This window comes from Zingiber officinale, chromosome 4A (assembly GCF_018446385.1).
Source record: "Zingiber officinale cultivar Zhangliang chromosome 4A, Zo_v1.1, whole genome shotgun sequence".
Taxonomy (NCBI): Eukaryota; Viridiplantae; Streptophyta; class Magnoliopsida; order Zingiberales; family Zingiberaceae; genus Zingiber; species Zingiber officinale.
Window position 1 is genome coordinate 143,984,171 of NC_055992.1, and position 26,288 is coordinate 144,010,458.

A 26,288-nucleotide genomic window follows, 5' to 3' on the forward strand; every position below is an offset into this window, starting at 1 on the left:
ACATATATCCTTCCATTAAATCGTAATTAAATATTATTAAAGATTGTAAAATCATGGAAATTATTTATCCTTCGTATAAAATTAATTTCTTCCCAAAATTATGCAGATCATTCCTAAATCTAATGACTAGGCTCTATCATTATGCATTGTATTAAATATCCTACATATTTTCTTCCATTAAATCGTAATTAAATATTATTAAAGATTGTGAAAATTGAAAATTATTTATCCTTCGTATAAAATTTATTTCTTTCCAAAATTATACAGATAACCCCTATAAATTTGCACGATCTGCTCCTAATTTGAGACATAAAAAAAACAAATCGATTAATTAGTGATTAATCAAAGACGACGATGAGGCCTACTGATCTGCTCGTGCTCGCTGCCGTCCTTCTCATCCTCTCGCCCGCTGCGCACGCTACGGTGGAGTCCACCTGTAAGGCCGTCTCCGATTATGACTTCTGCGTGAAGACGTTGCAATCGGATCCCGCCAGCGCCACCGCCGACCTTCGTGGCCAGGCCGTCATCGCCACCAACCTGTCCTCCGACAAGGCGGTGGAGGTCTTCGCTAAGATCCAGACGCTGCTGAAGAGCTCGCAGGGCAAGGAAGAGAGGATGTGCCTATCGATCTGCAGCGAGCTGTACGAAGTCCTGATCCTTGACCTCAACAAGGCGAGGAGCGCCATCAAAGAGAGCCGCAAGGGCGACGGCATGAGCGCCCTCAGCGCCTGCTTTGATGCGCCGAGCAACTGTGAGAGTGCGTTCGCAGAATTAAGTTTTACGTTGTCGATGCCGTCGCCGCTGAAGGCCGATGACAAGGATCAAGAGCAGCTCTGCAGCCTCACCTTGGAACTTGCTCATTTGTTTTTTAACTAATGTTATGTTTACTTGGGAGACGGAATTATGGAAAGATTTCGATGGAAAACTTTCTTCACTGTACTCCGTAATCAAAAATGAAATGTTAGCATGAAATTGTTTTCCTTTCCTTTTCTTTTGTTTACCAAATAAACAAATGGATTTAGAAATTCATTCATATAGTTATTTTTTTATATATAATTTTTGGTCCATCTAATTAATCTGACAAAAATTAATTTTAGGTCTTGAGTTTATTCTAATTTGATCGATAAATTTACTTTAGATTGATTAAAAAATTTAAAATTTATGCAACTTAAATAAAAAACATATCTATTTGTTCCTCAACAATGTTAAATATAAATATTTTTAAGTTAGCATGCTCGTGTGTATATATATATATAAAATAAGTTTTTATTTATTATAACTTTGTTATAACCTCGAGTTAAATGAATTATGAAATATAAGGTATATTGTAAGTTGGAGTTTGTATGAAAGGAAATATGTAGGTATTGATTAATAGAGTTGTCAGATGGGTTAACTCATAGTAGCGCAGGTCGGTCTGTGGTGAGTCAATTATTTGGCGAGGTGGTTTGATCCGTCATCTTGGCGGATTAGAAAATTCCCAATCCGACTCAATCCAAGACGGATTGTGGGTTAGGCGGCTCAACCAGTGAACCCATCAAAAATTAAAAAAAAAATACCTACTGTAGGAGATGATTTTAAAAAAATGTCTATTGCAAGCTCATCTCAATAATCTCTCCATTAATTTAGTCTCAACGATTATAATCACTTAATTTGAGTGATGGACTGTTAAGATTTAAAATATTTTTTTATTGAAAGTTTTATCCATTGTCCAAGTCTTTAGGTGTTAGTCATTTTAATTTGTCCGAGTCTTTTGATTCTTATCTATTGATCCTACTTTATAGGAGATAGAGTTTGAAAAGTCCCCATGTAAAGCCTATTTATAGGAGGGTGGTCCAGGGGATGTGTCACTCGCATTTGAGGTCGGATCATGATTGCGATCTGGCCGTAAATGGTTGTGATCCCTTCCTGGATTCACCATTCCCACCAGGTTATAATTTTTATTCAGAGCGGGCAGTCGGAGGCCGCCTGGAGGACACCCTCGCTCGGCACCTAGTAACCTGGTCACTTATCCACCACTGGAGGCCTTCGGGCGACCTCCGACCACCCGCTGTAAACAAAAATTATAATCTGATGAGGACGGTGAACCCAGGAAGGGATCACAATCATTTGCAGCTGAATCGCGATCGCGATCCAGCCACAAATACGAGTGGCACATCCCATGGATCACAAAAAAGTGATCCAGGAGATCTGTGCTCTATTTATAGGCTCAATTTCTTCATCAACAAGCAATGTATTTCCATTCCAATACATCTCTTTTGCTTTTCCGTGCCAATACATCTCTTTTTCTTCTTCCTGGCCATTGTATCAGTGGTATCAGAGCCACAAAGAAGCAGCAGCTTTCATCTTGTAGCAGTAAGACTCAATGGTGTATGATAATAATTTTGTGCAACCTGCGATTCCACATTTTGATGGTCACCATGACCATTGAAGTATGCTGATGGAGAATTTTCTAAGATCAAAAGAGTATTGACCAATCGTTGAATATAGAATTAAAACACCAGCAACAGATGCAGCCCATGAGTGATCACTTCTTTTTAGCATGCTTAGAGAGTCATCTTCTTTTTTAGCATCTGACTTCCTTGACTTGTTAGGATTTCATCCTAAAAAGTGGTCGATCCTGATCGAGCTACTTAGATTTTCATCAATTGTGCTTATAATACCACCTGCATACTTGACACACGTGTGGAATAACAAGAATCTCATAACTTAAACTTAGCTTAAACATCAAAATTACATGTTATATACGCTTAGGGGCATGATTACACCAACATGTTGAAATTTTCTTCACCTCTCTTTCCCCCTTGTGATTACTTGTATCACTTCTCACCTCTATACTTAGGGAGAACTATACTCATAGCTACAAGCTGATTTTTAATTTTGCCATTCTTTCTTGTAGACTAGTGTAGCAAAGAAGTTAGTTAACATCCAGTGAATTTGCGAAACTGTTGAGATAAATTATCTTCCAAGTTTATCAAATGTATCTTTTTGGACTGAGTGGTACCGTCATATTAGCAGCCCCCGCCCCCACATCATTAAGAGGGAGTTCAACAAGAATCTAAATTGGCAAGTGCATAGGTGAAATCTCTTGTCGAGTTTCGACCCCCCACCATTATAGTTATCATCGCACACACTTACCAACTGGGGGCTTATCTTGTTTGACTACTCTTGCATGTGGCAAGGCCATTGCTACTTTCCTAATTTATTATGTCTATATCTTTGCATTGAGTTCATTGTTTTCTCTCCCAACTCATCATTTGTTTTGTCTATTGTAGTGATGCTTCATGATCCCGTCCGGAAGCTGAGTCGGATGAAGACGGGCCTTGTTGTGCTAAAAGTTGACGGAGAGTCGTTGAGATGCTGAATCAGCGAGGTACCCCCTGGACAGGCTCACACGGGCTGTTCTACAGAGAGAAATGATCAGGATGATGACGCTATTGATCAGCACACACTCAGACGAGTTCACCGGTCGTTAGAGACCAGAAACCAGGGAAAAAGTCCCCGGGTCAGGCCCTCTGATGCTCAAGTTAGGTACTTTTTCTCCAGAAATCACAGAGAAAGCACGAAAAGTAAAAGACTGGTAAGAAATGACGAGTGAGCGTCCCTCCGTAAGGGACAAAGCATCCCTTTTTATACTGCAACTGAGGCTTCTGGAACTTGATGAATGTCAGGGAATGTCAGATGTCAGGCTCTGTCTGGCGGTGGTCAACACGTGGCTTTCTCTTATAAGCTGGCGGAGGAACCAAGGGGAGTATGAGCCTCCCACCGTTAGAATATTCCCTGACATGTGATGATTGTTCTCTGACAGGTGGTTACGATTCCTTGCAGGCCTATTTGTCATGTAGTGTCTGGCCTCCTGACCCACCTTCGTCTGCATCATCCGAAGCATGTACATCCCGACGACCTGGTGATTCCTGACCCGCATCTACTTATTGTTATCCAAGGCATATATGTTCATAACTGCACGCTGAGTCTAATTCCCGATCCGCATCTGCTTATTGCTATCCAAGTCATGTATGTTCGGACCTGCATGCTGGGTCTAATTCCCGACCCGCATCTGCTTATTGCTATCCAGGGCATGTACGTTCCGACCTGCACGCTGGGTCTAATTCCCGACCCACATTTGCTTATTGCTATCCCAGACATGTACGTTCCGACCTGCACGCTGGGTTTGATTCTCGACCTGCATCTATCCGCTGTTATCCATGGTATGAACGTCCCGACCTGCACGCTGGGTCTAATTCCTGACCCGCATCTGCTTATTGCTATCCAGGGTATGAATCATCCCGACCTGCACGCTGGGTTGGCTCCCTGACCTGCATCTGTCCGCTATTATCCATGGTTTGAACGTCCCGACCAGCGTCTAATTCCTGACCCGCATCTGCATATTGCTATCCAGGGTATGAATCATCCCGACCTACACGCTGGGTCGGCTCCCTGACCTGCATCTGTCCGCTATTATCCATAGTTTGAACGTCCCGACCTGCACACTGGGTCTGCTCCCCAACCTGCATCGCCTCATCGAAAGTCTTATTCGGTATATCCATCCCATCAATAAGCGGGCCCCCTAGTCGCATCCAACCCCTGGTTATACCTGACCCATGGGTCCGATCCTCAATTGAATTTGGCCCTGTGGGTCGGGTCCGTTTTTAATTCCCTTTGAGATCAGATCCGGCCCAACTCGTAAATACCGTCCTTTGACCAGTTCATCAACTGAAGTTTTGACTTTAGCCACGTGGGCCGGAATCTTGATCTCCTTGTAATTCTGATTCCTGACCTCCACGATGGCATGACTTTTGACCAGCCACGGAGGCTAGACTTTTGACCTCCAGGCGGGTTTAACTTTTGACTAGCCACGGGGGCTAGACTTCTGACCTCCATGCTGGTGTGACTTTTGACCCTTCTGTGGCTTTGACTCCGCGTCATATCATCTCACAGACCCCACACTCATGCACCGTATCACAAGTCTCCCCCTCAAGTCTAGTCGAAGGAGGCTCTAGTCCGACTGACTAGACCCCAGTGTTCTGAATACCAGATCTGGTTCTTGACTCCTTTGCCAACCTATTTGGCGTTCAGCAGACCTGTGCAACGACCGGGCGCCCCTCATGCTCACACTGACTCTTCGACTTCCAAGTCTGGTCCGTCTTAACTGCTACACTGGTTTCCAAGCGTCTTCTCCGGTTCCGAGGGAGTCTCTTCACCTTCCTCTTCTATATAAAAGATTTGGGGCACTTTACCCTTCCTATCCACATTTTCTCTTTATACCTACTCCTTAACTTGTTCATGGAATCCCCCCAAGTTGTCTGCTCTGCGTCGCCGGCTGGCTCTTACCGAGAAGGCTTTACATGACATGACCTTGAGCCGGGATCTACAGACCTCTCTTTGCAGGGAACTGGAAGAGCTATGGCGAGCGGCCAAATGCAGGACCCGGGCAGAAATGGCCCTGAAGATGAAAGCGCAAGCAGACTTTCACACTCAACTCCATCATATCCTCTACCTGAAGCTGAAGCACGAGGATGAGGTGGCTTCTTTGAAGGAGGAGAATCGACTACAAAACGCCACCATTGATCAACTGCAGGCCACCCTTGACCGTGTCCAGATAGAGCTGGCTCAAGCGAGAACTCGTTTAGAGAGGGGACTTCAAATGTCTGGGTCTGGTAGCAATTGAGGCTGCTGTTATATGCTCCTTTTTTGAATGAAATGCAACATATTTTCTGTTTTGTCTGTTTTCGAATGTATTCCTTTGTTCTCGTATCTTTGTGTCTTTATCATTATGAAACACCTGCATTCTTTTAATATTTCCAACAAAGATAACAAAAACAACTTGCGTACCTCATTTTCTCCTTGGCCCTTCGCTGGCCTAGCCAATAGTGATGCATGAGAATACGTCAGGCTCTATCCCGCCCATATACACGTGAAGAAATACCGCTCGAGAAAGCTGTTAAGCCGACTAGGAAGGTCGTTGGTCATGAGAGCAGAGCTCACTTATAACTCGCACTGGGGCGAGAGTCTGGGACAGCCGACCGAGCAGCTCGGTTGTTGGGCGTGAGAGCAGAGCTCACTTATAACTCGCACTGGGCGAGAGTCTGGAACAGCCGACCGAGCAGCTCGGTCGTTGGGTGTGAGAGCAGAGCTCACTTATAACTCGCACTGGGGCGAGAGTCTGGGACAGTCGATCGAGCAGCTCGGTCGTTGGGCGTGAGAGCAGAGCTCACTTATAACTCGCACTGGGGCGAGAGTCTGGGATAGCCGACCGAGTAACTCGGTCGTTGGGCGTGATAGAAGAGCTCACTTATAACTCGCACTGGGGCAAGAGTCTGGGACAGCCGACCGAGCAGCTCGGTCGTTGGGCGTGAGAGCAGAGCTCACTTATAAATCGCACTGGGGCGAGAGTCTGGAACAGCCGACCGAGCAGCTCGGTAGTTAGGCATGAGAGCAGAGCTCACTTATAACTCGCACTGGGGCGAGAGTCTGGGACAGCCGACCGAGCAGCTCGGTCGTTGGGTGTGAGAGCAGAGCTCACTTATAACTCGCACTAGGATGAGAGTCTGGAACTACCGACCTAAAAGGTCATCGACTCATCGTTGAGATAACTCACTAGGTCCAACTGTTGGATCTCAATATATATATATATATATATATATATATATATATATATATATATATATATATATATATATATATATATATATATATATATATATATGTTGCAAGCATGAGGAATAAACGTTTGGCCCAGTTGAATGTTGTCAACCAGGGGCTCGATCTTGTGCTCGGGATATATACCGCTGACCTGGGGGGTCGACCTCCCGGTCAGTATATACGTCACCGGCCTGGGGGCCGAACCACCGACCGGGAATTACTCGAAGAGCTTCGACTTCGTCTGTCATTAAGAAATATATTATTAGTGGTACTGTGAAGATAACCATATTAATGCCTTACTCAGCCTCGGCCTTGCTGTATTTGAATTTCTTTCCCGCTACTTTTCTTCCACGGTTCCCCAGAAAAGCGTGTGGTAAGTGTTTCCGTACGCTTGCTTCATATCATAATTTCCTTATCACGTCCATCATTAATACGGCTCCTAGGAGGTCGACACCTGTCCCCTGCCTTTATTGCTTATGCAAAATGATGCCGCTCACGCCACTCCTTTTTGTACACGCTTTCCCATAAGGGTATGTTCTTCGATGATCGGACGATTTTAAGCGCTTCACCCAAAAAGATACCCTTCTTTTCGATATTCCCTAGGAGAACTTCCTTTATAAACCCTAAAGGTCGTCCGCAGTCATTGCCTTGCGCGTTTTGACTGCTTGCTTCCTGTTGCTTTGACTTCTCCGGCGTCCACACCTTTCCTCTTCTAAGCTCTTCCGTCTAGCGTTCTTCTCCTCCTCGACCAATCTCTTCCTCAACCCTCTTTACCCCGATAATGGCTGATGGTAAGACCACTCTTTGGTATTCCTGCTTCATTTCAGATATAGATGACCACGACCTATCCGTGATTTGTTCGGACCTGCACCTTAGTGACGCTTATGAACTCCGAGTTCCCACACCGCAAGAGCATCCTGCTAACCCTCCGGAAGGTTTCGTGATCATTTTTAGAGACCAGATTTTAGGAGGCCTTCGGTTTCCCATCCATCCATTCATTTCTTCCCTGAGTGAATATTTTGGCATTTGCATCTCCCAGTTTGCTCCTAACTTCTTTAGGGCAGTTTGCTGCACCGTGATTCTTTGTCGCATATACCAACTTCCCTTGACTGTTCATATTTTTCATCACTTCTATTCCTTCAAACGCTCGGAGCCTGGAGTGTTTATGGTACAAGGTAGGCCCGACTACAAGTTCTTTTCGGACATGCCTTCCTCGAACAAAGGGTGGAAATGCCGTTTTTTCTTTGTCAGACTGCCCCAGCCGCTGGTCGGGCCCATACAATGGCACCCCGACCTCCCGGCCGACCTCCCTATACATCAACACCAGCTTTCTTGTGCCCATGCTTCTGAAGCACTTCAAGGCGTGCTTGTTAACTTTTTTGTATTGTTGCTGGAAGACTTTCTATATTTGTTTGGGCTCAGCCCTGTTCAGAAGGACATCGGGGCTCCGTTTGGTAAGGCCCCATTTTTCTTTCATCTATTATTCGCTAACTGAGGTATCTTTCTCCCTTATCGCAGAAGCTGCCATGTACCGAGCCTACTCCTCTGATGTTAAGCGCCGGTCTGCCTCTTATTTGAAAGACCTAGGTGAGGCGCTTAGACAAGGTGTAGCAGCTTCCTCCCGGTCTGGTCCTTTTGCTTCGCAATACGCTCCTTCTGCTCCACCACCTATTCCGCCGGCGACGACCCTGGAAGGAACTTCCTCAGCGCTTCCCATGGATGTGGCTCCAGCAGAAGGCCCGGTTGCTGTAGAATAGGCTGATCTGTCCACGGTAGGGCAGATTGAGGAAGTCTCCGAAGAACAGGCCGGGGAGGCCGTTGGAGAGCAGGTTGAGGAGAGGCAAGTGGCATTCCCCCGACCGGCTGGACGCCTGAAACTCCAACGCAAGAGGAAAAGAGTGACTCCAGCTATTCAAGCGTCACCCCCACCTATCATTTCCAGCCGTCGCTCTTCTGCTACCCATCGCTCTTTGGAAATCCCGGCTGCTTCTCCTGCCCAGGAGAGCATGATGGGGCCTGAGGTTCCTGTAGTGTCGCCCCGCATATCAGTCCTGGCTCCAGGTCGAGATATAATTCCTGAGCAGGCTTCTTTGCAAGTATCAACTTCTTCTCCTGGTCAGCCACCTTTACCTTTAATGGACCAGCCAGGGAGCTCTGCCACTCCATCTGCCTCCCATCCCTTAGATCTTCCTGTGTTTACCTCTAGATCCCGGAGGAAAACCTGCAAGAAATATTCTTTTACTGATTTTTGGCGCGTGCCTTCCTCCGCAGGCTCAGGGGCCGCTGCAGAAATCGCTGAAGGGGATCCTCCCCTTACTGCTTTGATCGAGTTAGAGGGAGACTTAGCAGCCTCCTAGCGCTCTGGCAATCGCAAGTTTTGGAAGAACCCTCCGATGGGGGGGCTAGATCAAGCAGTCTGTCTGATGGCTGCTGTAAGTCTTTTTATCTTATTGGTCCTCTGCTATGATCTTTTATAACTTTTCTTATATCTAACACAGACCTGCTCCGCCAACCTAAGTGTCGTCCAGTATGCCTGCAGCTTACAGAGGGACAATGAAGCGCTGAAGGCTCGTCTGGAGGAAATAGAGTTGCCCCTTACTCCTCACGATCCACTCAACCCGACCCCTGGAGATCTGGCTCACTATCTTCGCTTAATTGGAGAATCTGCCGAGTCTGCCCGCAATATCTCACATGCGGCTTTTGACAAGATAAGAGATTTAGAAGCAGCTCTTCAAACAAAAGTGTCGGAATAGGCTTCTGAAGTGGAGCAGCGTCAGGAGCTAGCAGTTGAGCTAGATAAGAAGAATGCTCAATTGGTTGGCCTACAGGAAACCTGGGAGAACCTACAAAAGACCCTAGCAGAAGTTCAGGGTCAATTGGCCTCTAGCGCCGGCCGGGAGAAAACTCTTCAAAGCCAATGGGAGGCCAGCCAAGCTACTCTCAGATCTGTGCAAGCTAACCTTCTGAAAATTCAAGAGGTCGCTTCCCAAAGTCAAGAAGCCCTGACTCAAGCCCGTGCTGACAAGGAGAAAGCGGAGACACAGTTGGCCGATTATCAGGAAGGCGAAGTGGATCGGTTGAGAGCCTACAGGCAAGCATATGTTACCTCCCCCTTCTTCATGAAGAAAATGGGAGATCTAATGAATTTCATGGTATGCTGCGGCATGGGCGGAGGAGCTCGCCAAATGCTTAAACAGAATATGATTCTAGCTGTCCCTTCGGAAGATTTTTTGGATATAGGTCGCATCATGGATGAGATTTCTGATGAGTCCTTCCCCTCTTTTAAGGATGATGACGACTTCTTCCTTCTGCCCGAGCCTCCGGATGACCCTGCTCCTTGCTCCCCTGAGCCTCCTGCGGACCCTACTGTTGATGACTTGGCTCCCGCGGACAACCGTCCCTAGAATGGCACCATGTATTGCATGTCTTGATGTAAAATTGTACTTGATCAACTCTACTTCTTTCATCAAAGTAATCGACTGATAATATGTTGATCTACTGTTGTTGATAATCGGCCCTTCTCGTGTTCGTGCTTCGCCCCTTTATTTTAGGTCTCATGTACCCCTGGTCAGAGATCCTTCTAATTCCCCGACCTACTCCCTTCCTCTGCTGATTCCGCTTTAGTCTTGCGCCTCGAATCCCCGACTTACTCCCTTCCTCTGCTGATTCCGCTTTAGTCTTGCGCCTCGAACTGTCCTTGGCCTCGTTTACAGGTCAGTCTAATTGAAGACCGAGACATTAAAAGTTATGCACACGCCAGGATCCGTCCTGCTCCAGGTCTGTATAGAAGGCGACCAGGAAATTAAGGGTAAACCAGGACCCCTCGTTATCCAGGTCTTCTCAGATACAGGTCGTTATTTAAGAGATATGCCAGCTCGGGAAAGCACGGTTACTTTTTTAAGAACACTAGGTATCTTTTCCCAGGTCCGTCTCTTCGTACTTCGTGCCAGTACTTTTCTAAGTATGCCCCTAGGCGTTACTTCCAAGGCTGATCTTACGGCTCTCGTTGTTCCCGCCCATTATTTTGCGCCGGTGGATGATAATCTGACGAAATTACCCCTTTGCTGGGCGCCTATAAATATTCCCCTCGCTTTCAACTTGTGAAGTTAGACGTCCTTTTCTTCTTCCTTTTACTTGAATCCCTCCTGCTCCTGCTACTTTCACCTCGATTCTTTTTCGCTTGACCCTTCCTCTTTTTGTCTCCGCTTCTTATGGCGTCCTCTTCTTTTCTCTCTTCTTTGGTGTCGATACTTTATCCCGACTCTTCCTCTTTCGATGAATGTACTCGAGATGACCTACGTTACACTTATGGGGTCGAAGATGACGTGCAAGTGATCATCCCTACTGGAATACATTAGTTCTTCAATCTCCCTGTTAGCTCTAGCACCTTCTTTAGAGAACAATTCGTGGCCGGCCTTCGTCTTCCTATCCATCCTTTCTTTACCGACATAGGCCGCTATTTCCATATTCCTTTGGGGCAACTGACACCGAACTCCATAATAATCCTTTGCGGCTTTGTAATTCTGTGTGAAGTGTGCGAAATATCCTGGTCCGCCCACTTATTCCATTGCTTCTTCACCCTACGGCAACAGGAAGAAGGCACATTTCGTTTCCAGCCCCGTCTCCGAACTAATTTTTTCTCATCCCTACCGCCTTCTGACCCCAGCTGGAGGGACCAATTTTTCTTCATCGCCTTTCCCTGTGATGTGGAGTGGCCCTTGCGATGACAATAGCTACTTCCTTCCTCTCCCGAACTGGGAGAATTTCATCTTGACTCTTCTTACTTGGAAGCTTTATCTCGCCTGGCCGGCTGGCGCATAAATTTAACGCATCTACTATCTGAGGAATTGTTATCCTATTTTCGCCTGAGCAATCTGACCCATGAGACGCCTCGCTCCCTGGGTAAGCTTCTCCTTCTGTGCTGTAATCATTTCGTGGGTATTTTATCTTTTCTATAATAAGTAGTTTCACACTTTACCCGATGCAGCTGAAGTCTTAACCCATGCTTCGGAAGTTCATCCCCTTTCTCTGAGTGATATGGAGATAATGAGGCGGGGCTGAGTTATCCTGGAGAGAAGAGCACTCCCCCACTCGTCTTCGACCTCAGTCGGTGGGGCTTCATTGACCAATCCTCCGCTTAGACCTGTTCGGCGAGGGTCTCCTGTTGTTCGACCTTCTCTATTGGCCCGTCCTACTCGCTCTCGGACTGCTCGTGCACCTCGACCGGCCACTTCTGCTCACCCCCGGGCCACTCGTCCACCTCGAGCGGCCATCTCCTCTCGCCCTCGGGCTCCCGCTTGCCCCCGTGCCCCACGTACGGCCTGGTCTACTCCCCCAACACAACTACCCTCGGTTAGTCCTCCCCGAGCAACTTATATCCCTGTCTGGCCCTTAATGAAAGGCTCCTGGCCCTTGGCAGAAGATCCGGCAATGTTCCCTTCGCCGGTCCCGCTTTCAGAGAGGCTTCTTAGGCGGCTCGCAGGGCTCATGCCACAAATGAACGCCTGAGCCAAAATGCCCTATCTCCCTCTAGACGCAGGGCCCGGTCGTCCTCCTATGATTCTGACTCTGACGATCAGCCATTATCTCAAAGACGTCGGCACCGAGTCCCTCGCCTGATGTCCAACTCCGGCCCATCATCTATCCCTTCTCCTCCTCCAAATGCAGCTACCTCTCCTCCATCCCCTCATGTGGCTCCACCTCCAATCCCAAGCCATGTAGTTGATCCCCCTACTTCATCTAATAATCAGGCCAAATCCCCATTGGCTCATCTTTCCACCTCACAGCACGCTCAGGACGATGAAGCTGGCCCCTTAGAACGACCTTCCACTATCCCGCCTGCAGTACCTCCTCAGGGTCATTCTTCAGCTCCTTCTTGTGCCACCGTCGAGCCTTCAACTCCTCCAGGCTCAGCCGCGGGTCCCTCAGGACCCCCTCCGCTTAGTTATCAGAATTATTGTACTACCCTCCCTTCTGAGGAACAGTTATGGTCTCAAACAGATGTTCCCACCAGCTCCCTCAAGATAAAAGGTCGTCTGGCCACTTTATGGGAAGAAAGTCTGCATCATATGGATTCCTTGACTCCCCCGGCTCAGATGGACCAATTCGCAGAGTTGTATGTCAAGGTAACCTTTAAAGATTTCCTAACTGCTGCTTTTCCCGCTCTTATCATATACTTTCTGTATGTTCCAGGCCTTTACAGAATCTCTGATAGTGAACCATTCCTTTCATGCCACTCATTATCAGAATAAGATGCTGTGAGACCAGGTTGCTGAACTAGAACTGCAACTGAATGATCCTGCCCAAGCTAGCCATGCTTTGAGGGCGGAAATAAAAGATTTAACCAAAAAGAAGAATAGTCTGGAAGTATCTCTAGCCATAACCGACCATAAACTTAGAGATCTCCAAGAAAAGCAAAGTCATACTGATAGTGTACACCAACAGAGTATGAATCAGCAGGCTTTAGAGCATCAAAGAGCTATGGACCAGTTAACTCAAAAGTTGCATGCTGTCGAGGCTCTGGTGCAGGATCAAGACCAAAAGTTGAAATCGCAGGAGGCCCTTTTGAAATCTCAAGAGACCCAGCTAACTTCCCAAGCAACCGAATTATCTACTGCAAGAAGTGAACTGGCTCAGGCTAGGGCAACCACAGAGGGCGTGTCAACAGCTCTGGCGATCTACAGAGAAGGGAGAACAATCGCTGCTTACAAAATCGTGCTATGTATCTGCGTTCTCCAGAGTTTTGTGCACAGGTGGGACATCGTTTTTCCACATCTGCTATCTACGGGGCGGGCGGGGCTCTGCGACAACTTCACGAGCAAGACTATTTAAAGTCCCTTCCACCTCCTGAATTCTTAGACCATGATCGGATCCTCAAAGAGATACCGGATGAGATATTTGCTCCTTTTGAATGACAATTTTTGGCTTCTTGTACATAATGACTTGAGAATTGCTTGTAAAGTATTTTACTGTTTCTCCATTTGCCTTCCAAGGCTTGCTTTATTAACATTGCTTAGCTTCGTTATAGAAAATATTAGGACATACAGTTTCTGCTTTTTCCGATCTGCCTTTCCACGATCTTCCTTTCCCCGGTTTGCTCTGCTAACCAATCTGTGACATATCACAGCTCGACTTATCACTCGGTCTGCACTTCTCGGCCTGTCTCTTCAAACTCGATAAGGTCGCAAGTAATTAGCGCTCCAGGGTCGATCTAACCTCTTGCCTCGTTCATCTTGTAAATAATAGGCTCCGGATGCCAAATTTTTAATGACTTTATATGGTCATCCCATTGTGGTGCTAGTTTAGTCATGTCCCCCACTGGCTTAATTTGCTTCCAGACCAGATCTCCTTCTCCAAAGAATCGAGGAACTACTCTTCTGTTGTAATTCTGTCTCATTCTTTGTCGATAAGCCTCCAGCCGAGCCACCGTTTGGTCGCGGGTCTCGCTAATAAGATCCAGCTCAGCTAACCGCCGCTCCGTGTTTCCTTCATCATATAGTGTCCTTCTGACCGACAGTACTCCAATTTCTATGGGCATCACTACCTCATTGCCATAAACCAAGTGAAACGGTGTCAGACTTGTGCTCTTCCAAGGTGTTGTACGATAGACCCACAGAATGCTTGGCAGCTCTTCCACCTAATTGCCTCCGACATGATCCAGCTTGACCTTAAAACCTCGCACTATCTCTCTGTTGATTACCTCGGTCTGACCATTACTTTGAGGATAAGCTACTGAAGTGAGGGCTTGCGTTATGTCAAATCCCTTGCACCAGGGCTGGATTCTTTGTCCTTGAAATTGCCTTCCATTGTCAGACACCAGCTTGTGAGGAATACCAAACCTACAAAGGATGTTCTTCCACAAGAATTGAATGACAGCATCTTCTGTGATCCGGGCCAGGGCTTCTGCTTCTACCCACTTAGAAAAATAGTCTACGGCCACCAATAAGAAGCGCCTTTGACCTGGTGCCATCAAAAATGGTCCCACGATATCCATGCCCCATTGATCAAAAGGACAGGACACTATAGACGTTCTTAGCAGGGTCGTAGGTCGATGCGTCAAGTTTTGATGTTTTTGGCAGGATAAGCATGTGTTCACCAACTTATGAGCATCCCTCTATAAAGTAGGCCAGAAATACCCGGCCAGGAGCACCTTACGAGATAATGTCCGACCGCCTACATGATTGCCATAGCATCCCAGATGTATTTCTCGCAAGGCCTGGTTGGCTTCCTCCATACTCAAGCATTTAAGTAAGGGTCGAGAGAAGGACCTTTTGTAGAGCTGGTCCCCGATCATGACATAAGCATGAGCCTGCCTCCTTATCAATCGAGATTCTTCGGGGTCGGTCGATAAGATACCTTGCCTGAGATAATTGACCATGGGTGCCCGCCAATCAATAGTTGCTTCTGCATTATTTGCAAATTTATCTGGGCTATCAGAAAGGTTTGTGCCGTTGACCGATCCAGCACCCAAGTAGTTAAGGAACTGGCCATCTTTGCTAATTCGTCTGCCCGCCCATTCTCCGACCTGAATATCTTGGTTACAGTGACCTCTGTGAATTCTGCCTTCATCTTCTCATAAACTTCACGATATATTTGCAATTTATCACAGTTTATCACAAAGTTACCGATAACCTGCTGAGTCGCCAACTGGGAATCTGGATAGATGATTACCCGAGCTACCCCAACATGTCGGACTGCTTGCAGTCTAGCCAACAAAGCCTCATACTCTTCCTGATTGTTAGTGGCTCAGAAATTCAATCAAACTGCCAACTGAAGTATATCCCCTTGAGGAGATATTACCAAGACCCCGACTCCGCTTCCATGATGATTAGCAGACCCATCCACATAGACCTTCCACGTTTCTTCAGGGTTGGTTTGATGTATCTCTGTTAAGAAATCTGCCAAGGCTTGTGCCTTGATAGCGGTGCGAGGCTGATATTGTATGTCATATTCTCCCAACTCTGTGGCCCATTTAATAAGCCGACCCGCAACTTCTACATTGGTCAGTGCTCTTCCCATGGTGCTATTGGTTAAGACTATGATTGGATGCTATAAAAAGTAAGGTCGTAATCGTCGAGCCATAAGAACCAATCCGTAAACCAACTTTTCGAGTGCCGTGTATCGGGACTCGGCTCCTTTCAATAAGTGACTGAAGAAATACACTGGCCGTTGTACATTGTCATGTTCTTTAACGAGCACTGCCCCTACAGCCTCAGGGGTGGCTGACAAGTAAACCCATAAGGGTTCTCCTACAACTAGCTTAAAGAGAGAGGGAAGAGTCTCCAGATACTTCTTCAGCTCTTCGAAAGCTCTAGTGCATTCTTCGTCCCATTGGAACTTGGAGGCCTTCCTTAGCACCATGAAAAAAGGAGCAGCCCGGTCCGCAAATTTGGAAATGAATCTTGACAGGGCTGTTATTCTGTCGACCAGCTTCTGGGTTTCTTTTAAATTCTGGGGAGGCTGCATATCCTTGAGCACTTGAACTTTTTCAGGATTGGCCTATATTCCTCGCTCAGTCACCAGGTAACTCAAGAATTTTCCTCCTTTAGCTTCGAATAAGTATTTCAAGGGATTGAGTTTCAGCCCATATTGTCGGAGAGTCCTGCATGTTTCCTCCACATCTTTGATCAAGTTTTCGGCCAGCGGGGATTTGATGAGTATGTCGTCTACATAGACTTCCACATTTCGCCCGATCTGCTCCCGGAAGATTTTATCCATCATTCGCTGGTATGTGGCTCCGACGTTCCTGAGGCCAAAGGGCATGACAGTATAACAGAAAGTACCGTCAGCCGTAATAAAACTAACCTTCTCTTGATCTTCCCGGGTTAGAGGTATATGATGATACCCCTGATAGGCGTCCAACATACATATTCTTTCGCATCCGGCTGTGGAATTTACCATTTGATCAATCCGGGGCAGGGGATAGCAGTCTTTAGGGCTGGCTCGGTTGAGATCCCGGAAGTCTATACATACTCTCCACTTATTGTTGGGCTTCTTCACCAAGACCACATTGGAGAGCCATGAGGGAAATTGCACTTCCCGAACATGTCCTGCTTTCTTGAGCTGATCCACCTCGGCTCTTATTATTTTATTCTGGTCAGCTGAGACATTCCTTTTCTTTTGCTTCACAGGCCGAGAATCAGGTAATAGATGCAGCTTGTGCTTAGCTACTTCTGGCTTGACCCCCGGCAGTTCCTCAGTAGACTAGGCAAAGACATCTCGATTGCGGATTAAACACCGAATTAATTTTTCTTTAGGGGAGAGGGAAGGTCGCTCGCCACCCGGGTCAGACTTTCAGGTCCCTCAGCGTGCAGTTGTACTTCTTCCCAAGGGATGGGCTCCTCAGCTATCGGAAGAGGCTCCTCTTGAACGACATGAACACCTCCATCCTACATCCTTTGATTTTTCCGAGCTTCAACTCGAACTATGTCAATATAGCACCACCGAGAAACCTTCTGTTCTCCTTTAACTTCCCCGACCAGCTCGCCCACAGGAAACTTGATTTTTTGGTGAAAGGTCGAGACAGTAACCCTAAATTCATGCAGGCTGGGCCTCCCTAGGATAACGTTGTAAGAAGAAGGGGAGTCCACTACTATAAACGTGCTCCTCCTTGTGCGCACCAGTGGCTCGGTGCCCAAAGATATAGCCAGCTTAATCTGACCCATAGGCTTCACTTCATTGCCTGTGAATCCATATAAAGATGTAGCTACTGGTTGAAGTTCAACAGCATCAATCTGCATCTCTTCAAATGTAGTCCTAAATAAAGTGTTGACCGAGCTCCCAGTGTCGACAAAAACCCGAGCCACTCGGCTATTGGCAATGATGGCTTTGATGATGAGTGCATCGTCATAAGGGAAATCCAGGCCCTCCAGGTCTGCTAGCCCGAAGCTAATATCAGGGTCGGCAGCTTGCTCCTTACTGCATCCGACGGCATGAACCTCCAAGCGCCGGACATGAGACTTACGTGCCCTCCCTGAATCTCCGTCAGTCGGCCCTCCAGAAATCATACCGATCTCTCTGACAGCTGCATTGCCTCTGTTCTCGACCTCTCGTGATCCTTCTGGCTCTTTTCCCCAGCCAGGCTGATGAGTGCTAGGTCCTACGAGGTCGGGACGAGGTTGTCCGACCTGTCCTGCCCCCCTTTGTTCCTCCATCATCTTGATCAACTGAGGAGCTAGCTCGGGCGGAGGCAATCCCATCTCGGCAGCTCGCTTGGAGTCTCGAGCGAACTGAAAGCAACGGTTAGTATCATGCGTACGTGACCTATGGTAGGTACAGTACCGATTACTCCCTGGCCCTGGTCAGGGGATATGTACAGCAGCAACTCAAGGGGCAGGTCGAATTTCGGGCCCGGGATGAAAGGCAGGTCTGGCTTCCCGGACTTGCGGTGGAGGTTGAGGGGGTGGTTGAGACGCTCTTCTTTCTTGTTTGTTGGTGGAAGGAAGTGGTCTTTCGGCCTTCCTCCGAGCTGCTTGTGCTTCTTCCACCTTGATGTAGGAAGCAGTTTTTTCCATGATCTCATCAAAATTTCGAGCGGGATTTTTGATGAGATCTCTGAAGAACTCTCCCTCTCCCAATCCATGGGAAAAGGTGCTCATCAGAATCTCTGAAGTGGCAGTGGGGACATCTTGAGCCACTTGATTAAAGCGGTTGATATAACTTCTCAGGAGCTCAGTCGGCCCCTGCTTCAGAGTGAAAAGACAATGATCTGTCTTCTGATACTTCTTGCTGCTAGCAAATCATAGCAGAAAAGCCGTTTTGAAGTCCAGAAAACAGGTAATGGGCCCTTGAGGTAGCCCATCGAACCACTTTAAGGCTGAGCCAGCTAAAGTGTTCAAGAAAACTCTGCATTTGATAGCATCGCTATATTGGTGCAGCAGGGCTGCATTTTTGAATTTCCTCAAGTGCTCTTCCGGATCCTTACTCCCGTCATATTCTCCGATTGATGGGGCTTTATAACCTTTAGGCAATATTTCATTTAGGATCCTAGCCGAGAAAGGTACTTTCTCGTCCGGATCTTCGGGGAACACCTCAGGTGTGACAAGGGCCTTTCCCTTCTTCGAATCCCGCGGCAGTGAACTCTCAGCCATAGATGCTTGAGGCTGCTCCTTCTTAAGGCTCTGTGCTTGGGGCTCTGGCTGATAATATCTTATACCAGGCTCACGATAAGGATGTTGAGGAAATACCTCAGGCTGCTTTCTTTTGGAACCCTGATCTGAAACAGGGAGGGGCTCCTTGGAAGCTTCAGCAGGGGCTTGGCATGGTCGTGAGACAGTTGCCTGTCTCTAAAAGGCTGCCAACCTTTTGGCCTCCTTGAAGAGCTCGTACTCCCCAACGGTCATAGTGACGTGAATGCGGCCAGACTCCTCCATCGTCACGTTCTGGAACAGGTTGTTGTGTTCCCACAGACGGTCAAATTTGATCCCGTCCGAAAGCTGAGTCGGATGAAGGCGGGCCTTGTTGTGCTAAAAGTTGACGGAGAGTCGTTGAGATGCTGAATCAGCGAGGTACCCCCTGGACAGGCTCGCACGGGCGGTTCTACAGAGAGAAATGATCAGGATGATGACGCTATTGATCTGCACACACTCAGACGAGTCCACCGGTCGTTAGAGACCAGAAATCAGGGAAAAAGTCCCCGGGTCAGGCCCTCCGACGCTCAAGTCAGGTACTTTTTCCCCAGAAATCACAGAGAAAGCACGAAAAGTAAAAGACTGGTAAGAAATGACGAGTGAGCGTCCCTCCGTAAGGGACAAAGCATCCCTTTTTATACTGCAACTGAGGCTTCTGGAACCTGACGAATGTCAGGGAATGTCAGATGTCAGGCTCTGTCTGGCGGTGGTCAACACGTGGCTTTCTCTTATAAGCTGGCGGAGGAACCAAGGGGAGTATGAGCCTCCCACCGTTAGAATATTCCCTGACATGTGATGATTGTTCTCTGACAAGTGGTTACGATTCCTTGCAGGCCTATTTGTCATGTAGTGTCTGGCCTCCTGACCCACCTTCGTCTGCGTCATCCGAAGCATGTACATCCCGATGACCTGCTGATTCCCGACCCGCATCTACTTATTGCTATCCAAGGCATATATGTTCCTACCTGCATGCTGAGTCTAATTCCCGATCCGCATCTGCTTATTGCTATCCAAGGCATGTATGTTCGGACCTGCACGCTGGGTCTAATTCCCGACCCGCATCTGCTTATTGCTATCCAAGGCATGTACGTTCCGACCTGCACGCCGGGTCTAATTCCCGACCCACATCTGCTTATTGCTATCTCAGGCATGTACGTTTCGACCTGCACGTTGGGTCTGATTCTCGACCAACATCTGTCCGCTGTTATCCATGGTATGAATGTCCCAACCTGCACGCTGGGTCTAATTCCTGACCCGCATCTTCTTATTGCTATCCAAGGTATGAATCATCCCGACCTGCACGCTGGGTCGGCTCCCCGACCTGCATCTGTCCGCTATTATCCATGGTTTGAACGTCCCGACCAACGTCTAATTTCTGACCCGCATCTGCTTATTGCTATCCAGGGTATGAATCATCCCGACCTGCACGCTGGGTCGGCTCCCCGACCTGCATCTGTCCGCTATTATCCATGGTTTGAACGTCCCGACCTGCACGCTGGGTCTGCTCCCCGACCTGCATCGTCTCATCGGAAGTCTTATTCGGTATATCCATCCCATCAATAAGTGGGCCCCCTAGTCGCACCCAACCCCTGGTTATACCTGACCCATGGGTCCGATCCTCAATTGAATTTGGCCCTGTGGGTCGAGTCCGTTTTTGATTCCCTTTGAGATCAGATCCGGCCCAACTCGTAAATACCGTCCTTTGACCAGTCCATCAACTAAAGCTTTGACTTTAGCCACGTGGGCCGGAATCTTGATCTCCTTGTAATTCTGATTCCTGACCTCCACGATGGTGTGACTTTTGACCAGCTACGGAGGCTAGACTTTTGACCTCCAGGCGGGTGTAACTTTTGACTAGCCACGGGGGCTAGACTTCTGACCTCCATGCTAGCGTGACTTTTGACCCTTCTGTGACTTTGACTCCGCACCATATCATCTCACAGAATCCATACTCATGCACCATATCACTTCACATTCCCTCTTTATTGCCTATTTCCATATCCTCCTCTGTTGAGAGATAAATCATTGACCACTGTGGACTTACCGTATAAGGCTAAAAGAAGTTCAACATGTCACAGTCCCTTCTTGAGACTACTGCTCTACCAACAGCATCTATGGATTTACCTGTTGCTCTCTAGAAAGGTGCACATGAGGAGGAGAAAAAAGCTCTTGAGGGGTAGCTGAGCTCCCTTTGGATCAACAAAGACCTTGTATTCACCTTTCCTACCTATGAATCGTCCTTTAGTCATATCACCCTATCAACCAGTGCAGATACCCTACAACCTTAATCACTAGACCCACGTTTACCTTGAACCACCAAAACCATCTACTCTCGTTCACCTTGCCAATTTTAGCTTATCTGAATTTCTATTCCTCAGGCGAATTAAACCTTCTTCTAACTTAGCTTAGCCAAATCTCTTTAAACTTACCTGTTTTAGCCATGTTACCAACCAAAAGTTCAATCTAGGCTCTTAAAAGGCTAACAAATTTTAATATTTTGTTTTCATTTTTACCAGACATTATTTTAATCTGATGGGTTGATGTGACTCCTGCCAATCTATTCTCTTGTCTACTTGTCTTCACTGCGGTTCATTGATTAAAGAGAAAGCTCGGCAATCTCAGTTACCTAGTGTTTGTGAAATGAGAATTCGACGATTTCATCTTTTTTTTTCCGTTGTCTCTGTTATCATGTGCACTACATAGAGCAATTAGTACCTCTAAACTAGATTAATTACTCGACCACTTTATCCACTACATTCACTGCATGCTATAGAACTATCCAGTACTTACATTACAATTTACAAACAAGTTGCATTCCTTGATGTCCATCTTGCTGATAAGCTAGTTTGCTGAGGTGACAACAAAATTGGCTTGATAGGATAGCTACAATGTCTATTTGAGTATTTTATATATATATATAAACAAAATTGAAAAACATAGTGATGCAGTGCAAAAGTAGGTTAGAAACTCTTGATGGATGACTCATATTTAAATGAAGATTAATAATGTGAGTGATGTCATGAAAGAAAAATCTGTTAATTTTTTTTCAAAAGTCTATTATGATTTTTTATAATAAAATTCTGTTATAGTTTTTCATAACAGAATTCTGTTACAATTTTTTATAACAGAATTCTGTTGTGAAAAAATCACAACCGGCATAACAGAATCTTATTACGATTTTCATAATTGCGGTTTTTCATTATAGAAATATGTACGATTGTATCAGGTCTGGGATTTAGACATTATTTATCGGGATCATTGTAAATCTATTGGATTACGAGAATCATTTAATGTGATTCTTTTGAGTAGAGAAAATTCTAATAAAACTTCGGTCATTTTTGTGGAGTAGGCACATCGTCGAACCACGGTAACTCTGTTGGGGCAATTTCCCTAGGTCAAGTTTGACCAGTTTGACTAAGCTTGAGTTGAGTTAAGCATGAGTCAGGATTTGAGTTTTGATGTTTGACAATATAAGGAGATTGCTGGAACAATCGTCCGGTTATGGAGATGGTCAAAGGGTTGACCAGGTTGATGAGAATACAAGTCAAGTAGGTCAAGGTTGACAGGAGACTTGACTGGGAAAGTCCTAACTAGATGTTAGACATTTGAGAAAGTCCTGGTGAGGAGCCAGGCAACGGGAAAGTCCTAGTGAGGAGCTAGGCAGGAGAAAGTCCTGGTGAGGAGTCAAACAGTTGGGAAGTCCAAGTGTGATCTTAGCAAAGGAGAAAGTCCTGGTGAGGAGCCAGGTAATTGGAAAGTCCAAGCATGTGGTCTTGGCAAGGTAAGTCCTGGTATGACTTGGCAAGGAAGACCCGACAACTATGATGAGGCCGAAGGAAGCTCCTGAAGGCAAGGCGTGAAGGATGTGGAGATATCCGAGGGACGCATGGCTGATGGAGGAGGCTAGAAGGCTAGTTCGAGGTTGGTCAGGTGTGGCCAAATGCTAGGCATGGAGACCCAACAGGTCACGGTTGACCGGAAGTTGGGTTTGGGACTTTGAACTTGAGTTTGAGTTAAGTCCAGGCTGGTCAATCGATCGGGAGATCGATTGAACCAGGTCCAATCGATCAACTGATCGATTGGAGTGTGCTGCGGTTGTGGGAAGGCCCAATCGATCGATTGATCGATTGGGATCTGGAATCGCGAGCACAGAGACTTTCCCAATCGATCGGGCGATTGATTGGGAGCTGCCAATCGATCGGTCGATCGATTGGGCAACAGAAGCTCTCACGCGGATGTGAGAGCACAGAAAGGTTCTAAATCGATCGGGCGATCGATTCAGGAAGTCCCAATCGATCAGTCGATCGATTGGGAAGTGACCGTTACACAGGATGCAGGTGATGGATGACTGCGATGGAGCGACGCTGATGTGACAATCGATTGGGGATGAATTCGATCGATTGGGAGCACTGTTTAAAGCCTGGGCGAAGTGTTTTCTTCGCTAGATCTTAGCGATTTCTTTCCTGCGAGCTTACAGCGATCTTCAACGACTTTTTCCGATCTTCTCCGCCAGTTTTTGAAGGCTCTTGGGAGTGCTCTCTCAAGGTTCAAGAGGCAACAACAAGCAACAAGTAAGCAAGAAGAAGTAGTGTTTTCATTTGTATTTTGTACTCTCTTCTTGTATTTTTGTTTGTGTTGTTGTGTGAGTTTGTACAAGGCTTCTCCGTCTCCGGCTGCGACCGAGAAGGAGTGTTTCATTAGTGGAGATAGCGTCGTGTGTGGATCCTTGGATTAGTGACCTCATCTTGAGGTGGATACCAAGTAAACCTTAGGTGTGGATGCTTGTTAGTCACCTCATCTTCTTACTTCGTGCAATCTCTCTTCCTCTTTTTATGTGTTAGAGGTTGAGAGTTGTTACCCCCTATTTGCGCAACAATTGGTATCAAAGCGAGGTTTTTACGGATTTCTTTAACATATGGGAATGACTTTTACGAAGTTTGATATGGTGAAATTTGACGGAACCGAGAACTTCAGATTATGGCAGAGAAGGGTTAAAGACTTATTAGTGCAATAAGACATGATGAAGGCGCTAAGAGTAAGAAAATCGGAAAGCAGGCAGAGATCAGATTGAGAATAACTTCAGACGAAGGCAGTGACAACAATCAAACTTTGTCTTACTGATCGGATGATGTGATGTATCATGTCATAGATGAGGATTCATTAGTGGCAGTTTGGCAAAAGTTGGAAAGTCAGTAAATGTCAAAATCACTGATAAACGAATTGTATCTTAAGCGGAAATTATTCAAGCTGAAGATGACAGAGGAAACTAATCTGAGCCAACACATCAACGTATTCAATTAGATTGTGAGCGATTTGAAACAGATTGATGTGAAGATCGAAGACGAAAACAAGGCGTTGATGTTGTTGAATTCTCTAGAATTTGGTTACTACTTTGATGTGGGGTAAGGAAACTCTTAAATTGGAAGAAATCACAGGTACAATGCTAGGTTTTTCACCAAAGAAAAAAAAATAAGCGATGAAATTTCTCAAAGAGAATGACTTGTGATAAATAGCAACCAAGAGCGTGGTAGGAGTAAATCTCGACATAGATATGGTAATAACAATAAAACTCGTGCTACAAATATGGATTCAAAGGTTATATCAAGAGAGATTATCTAGAGATAAAGAAACATGTTGCAGGAACAAAGGTAGTTCAGCAAAGTCTGCAAATATGGTTAAAAAAATTCAAAAAGCGGTGATAGAGATATGCTATCAATTATGTCAAGTTCAGATCAATTGATGGATATATGAATTTTAGACTCTGCATGTTTATATCACATGACTCCAAACAAGGAGTAGTTTGACACTTATAAGATAGTAGATTCTGGTTCAGTATTAATGGAAAATAATGTGTCATGCAAAGTTATCGGCATAGGAAACGTCAGAATCAGGATGTTTGATGGTATGATTAGAACCCTATGTGACATCAGATATATACCAAAGCTATGGAAGAATTTAATCTCACTAGGCACACTAGATGATATTGGTTGTAGGAGCTCTGGCGATAATAAAAGGATAAAAATTAACAGGGAACATCTATAAGTTGATAGGGACTACAATGATGGGTGGAATCGCCTTGGTGGAGTCTGAATCAGACAATATTGTCTTGTGGCATATGCGGCTAGGGTATATGGGTGAACGTGGGATGCTAGAACCTCATAAGAGAAATTTGTTGAAGGGTGTCAAGACATGCAAGCTTAAATTATGTAAATTATGTGTTTTGGGGAAACAGAGCAAACTACAATTTAAGACGGCAACAAATAAGATGGAGAGGATTCTGGACTATGTACAGACAGATATCTTGGGACCAGCTAGTATAGTATCACGTGGAAATACTTGTATTTTATGAGTTTTATTGATGATTACTCACAAAAGATCTGGGTATACTTTATGCGTCATAAGTCAGAAACTTTTGTAAAGTGTAAACTGTGAAAAACTGAAGTGGAGAACCAAAGGGAAAGAAAGATCAAATGTCTTAGGTCAAATAATGGGATTAAATGTATAAATTCAAAGTTTTAGGAATTTTGTGAGCAACATAGAATAATGAGGTATTTCTTGGCTCAACAGACACCTCAGTAGAGTGGGGTGACGGAAAAGTTGAACAAAACAATCATTGGGAAACTAAGATGTCTCAGGTTGAATGCAGAGCTAGCAAAGAATTTCTGGGCGAAAGTGATTAACATAACATGATATCTCATTAATCGATCACCAAGGGCAATACCAGAAGGAAAAATATCAGAGAAAGTATAGATTGGAAATCCAGAAGATTACTCTCTTCTTTGAGTTTTTGGATGTCCAGCATATATGCACATATCCAATGAGGAAAGATCAAAACTGGATACAAAGTCAAAGCAATGCATTTTTTGGGGGTATCAAAAAAAAGTTAAAAGCTTCAAGCTTTGAGATCCTAAGGAAAAAAAGGTGTTGATAAGCAGAGATATGGTGTTTGACGAGAAGGCTATGCTATAATGTACTCATGTTGTTTGACGAAAAGGCTATACTATAGTGTACTCAAGAGAAGGGAAGGAAATACCACAAAGCAACATGCAGAAAAATGTTGTTCAGGTGAAGCTAGAGACTCAAGACTTTGATGATTTTAGCTCATAACACACTGAGCATCGCACTTTAATTTATGGCAGAACGAGAAGAATCATAAAGACACCCACCAAATACGAATTCAAAAACTTGATATCTTATGAGTTTATCACTAGTAGCGGAGACCTAGATCTTTTTAGGAGGTGGTACCAACTCTGAGAATGACAAGTGGACAGGTACTATGGTGGGGGAGATGAAGTCGTTGCATAAGAACTAAACGTGGAATCTAGTGAAACTTCCTAAAGGAAAAAAAGCTATAAGGTGCAAGTGGATATTTAAGAAGGAAGAAGCAATGTTAAAGGGAGAAGTGAAGTTCAAGGCTTAGTTAGTAGCAAAGGAGTATTCACAAAGAAAGGGAATTGAGTATGAAGAAATTTTCTCTCCAGTAGTAATATATACATCAATTAGAGCGGTGTTGGCTTTCGT

At 45.8% G+C, this 26,288-nt stretch overlaps 2 protein-coding genes across 2 annotated transcripts; both read left to right on the plus strand.

Moving 5' to 3' along the window:
- The first annotated feature begins 354 nt into the window (after positions 1-354).
- LOC121972876 (putative invertase inhibitor) lies at positions 355-876 on the plus strand. Its single transcript, XM_042524495.1, has one exon. It carries the CDS (start codon positions 355-357, stop codon positions 874-876), a length of 522 nt encoding a protein of 173 aa, XP_042380429.1.
- An 11,381-nt stretch (positions 877-12,257) lies between these two features.
- LOC121972877 (transcription elongation regulator 1-like) lies at positions 12,258-13,470 on the plus strand. Its single transcript, XM_042524496.1, has 2 exons — positions 12,258-12,764; positions 12,907-13,470. The coding sequence occupies exons 1-2, from the start codon at positions 12,258-12,260 to the stop codon at positions 13,468-13,470; spliced, it is 1,071 nt and encodes a 356-aa protein (XP_042380430.1).
- Positions 13,471-26,288: the final 12,818 nt, after the last annotated feature.

Bases quoted from the DNA above. Each gene is read 5' to 3' on its own strand.
- LOC121972877 (XM_042524496.1), top strand. From the start codon at position 12,258: ATGTCCAACTCCGGCCCATCATCTATCCCTTCTCCTCCTCCAAATGCA. The intron at 12,765-12,906 runs GTAACCTTTAAA...CTGTGAGACCAG, and splicing joins TCGCAGAGTTGTATGTCAAG to GTTGCTGAACTAGAACTGCA.
- LOC121972876 (XM_042524495.1), top strand. From the start codon at position 355: ATGAGGCCTACTGATCTGCTCGTGCTCGCTGCCGTCCTTCTCATCCTC.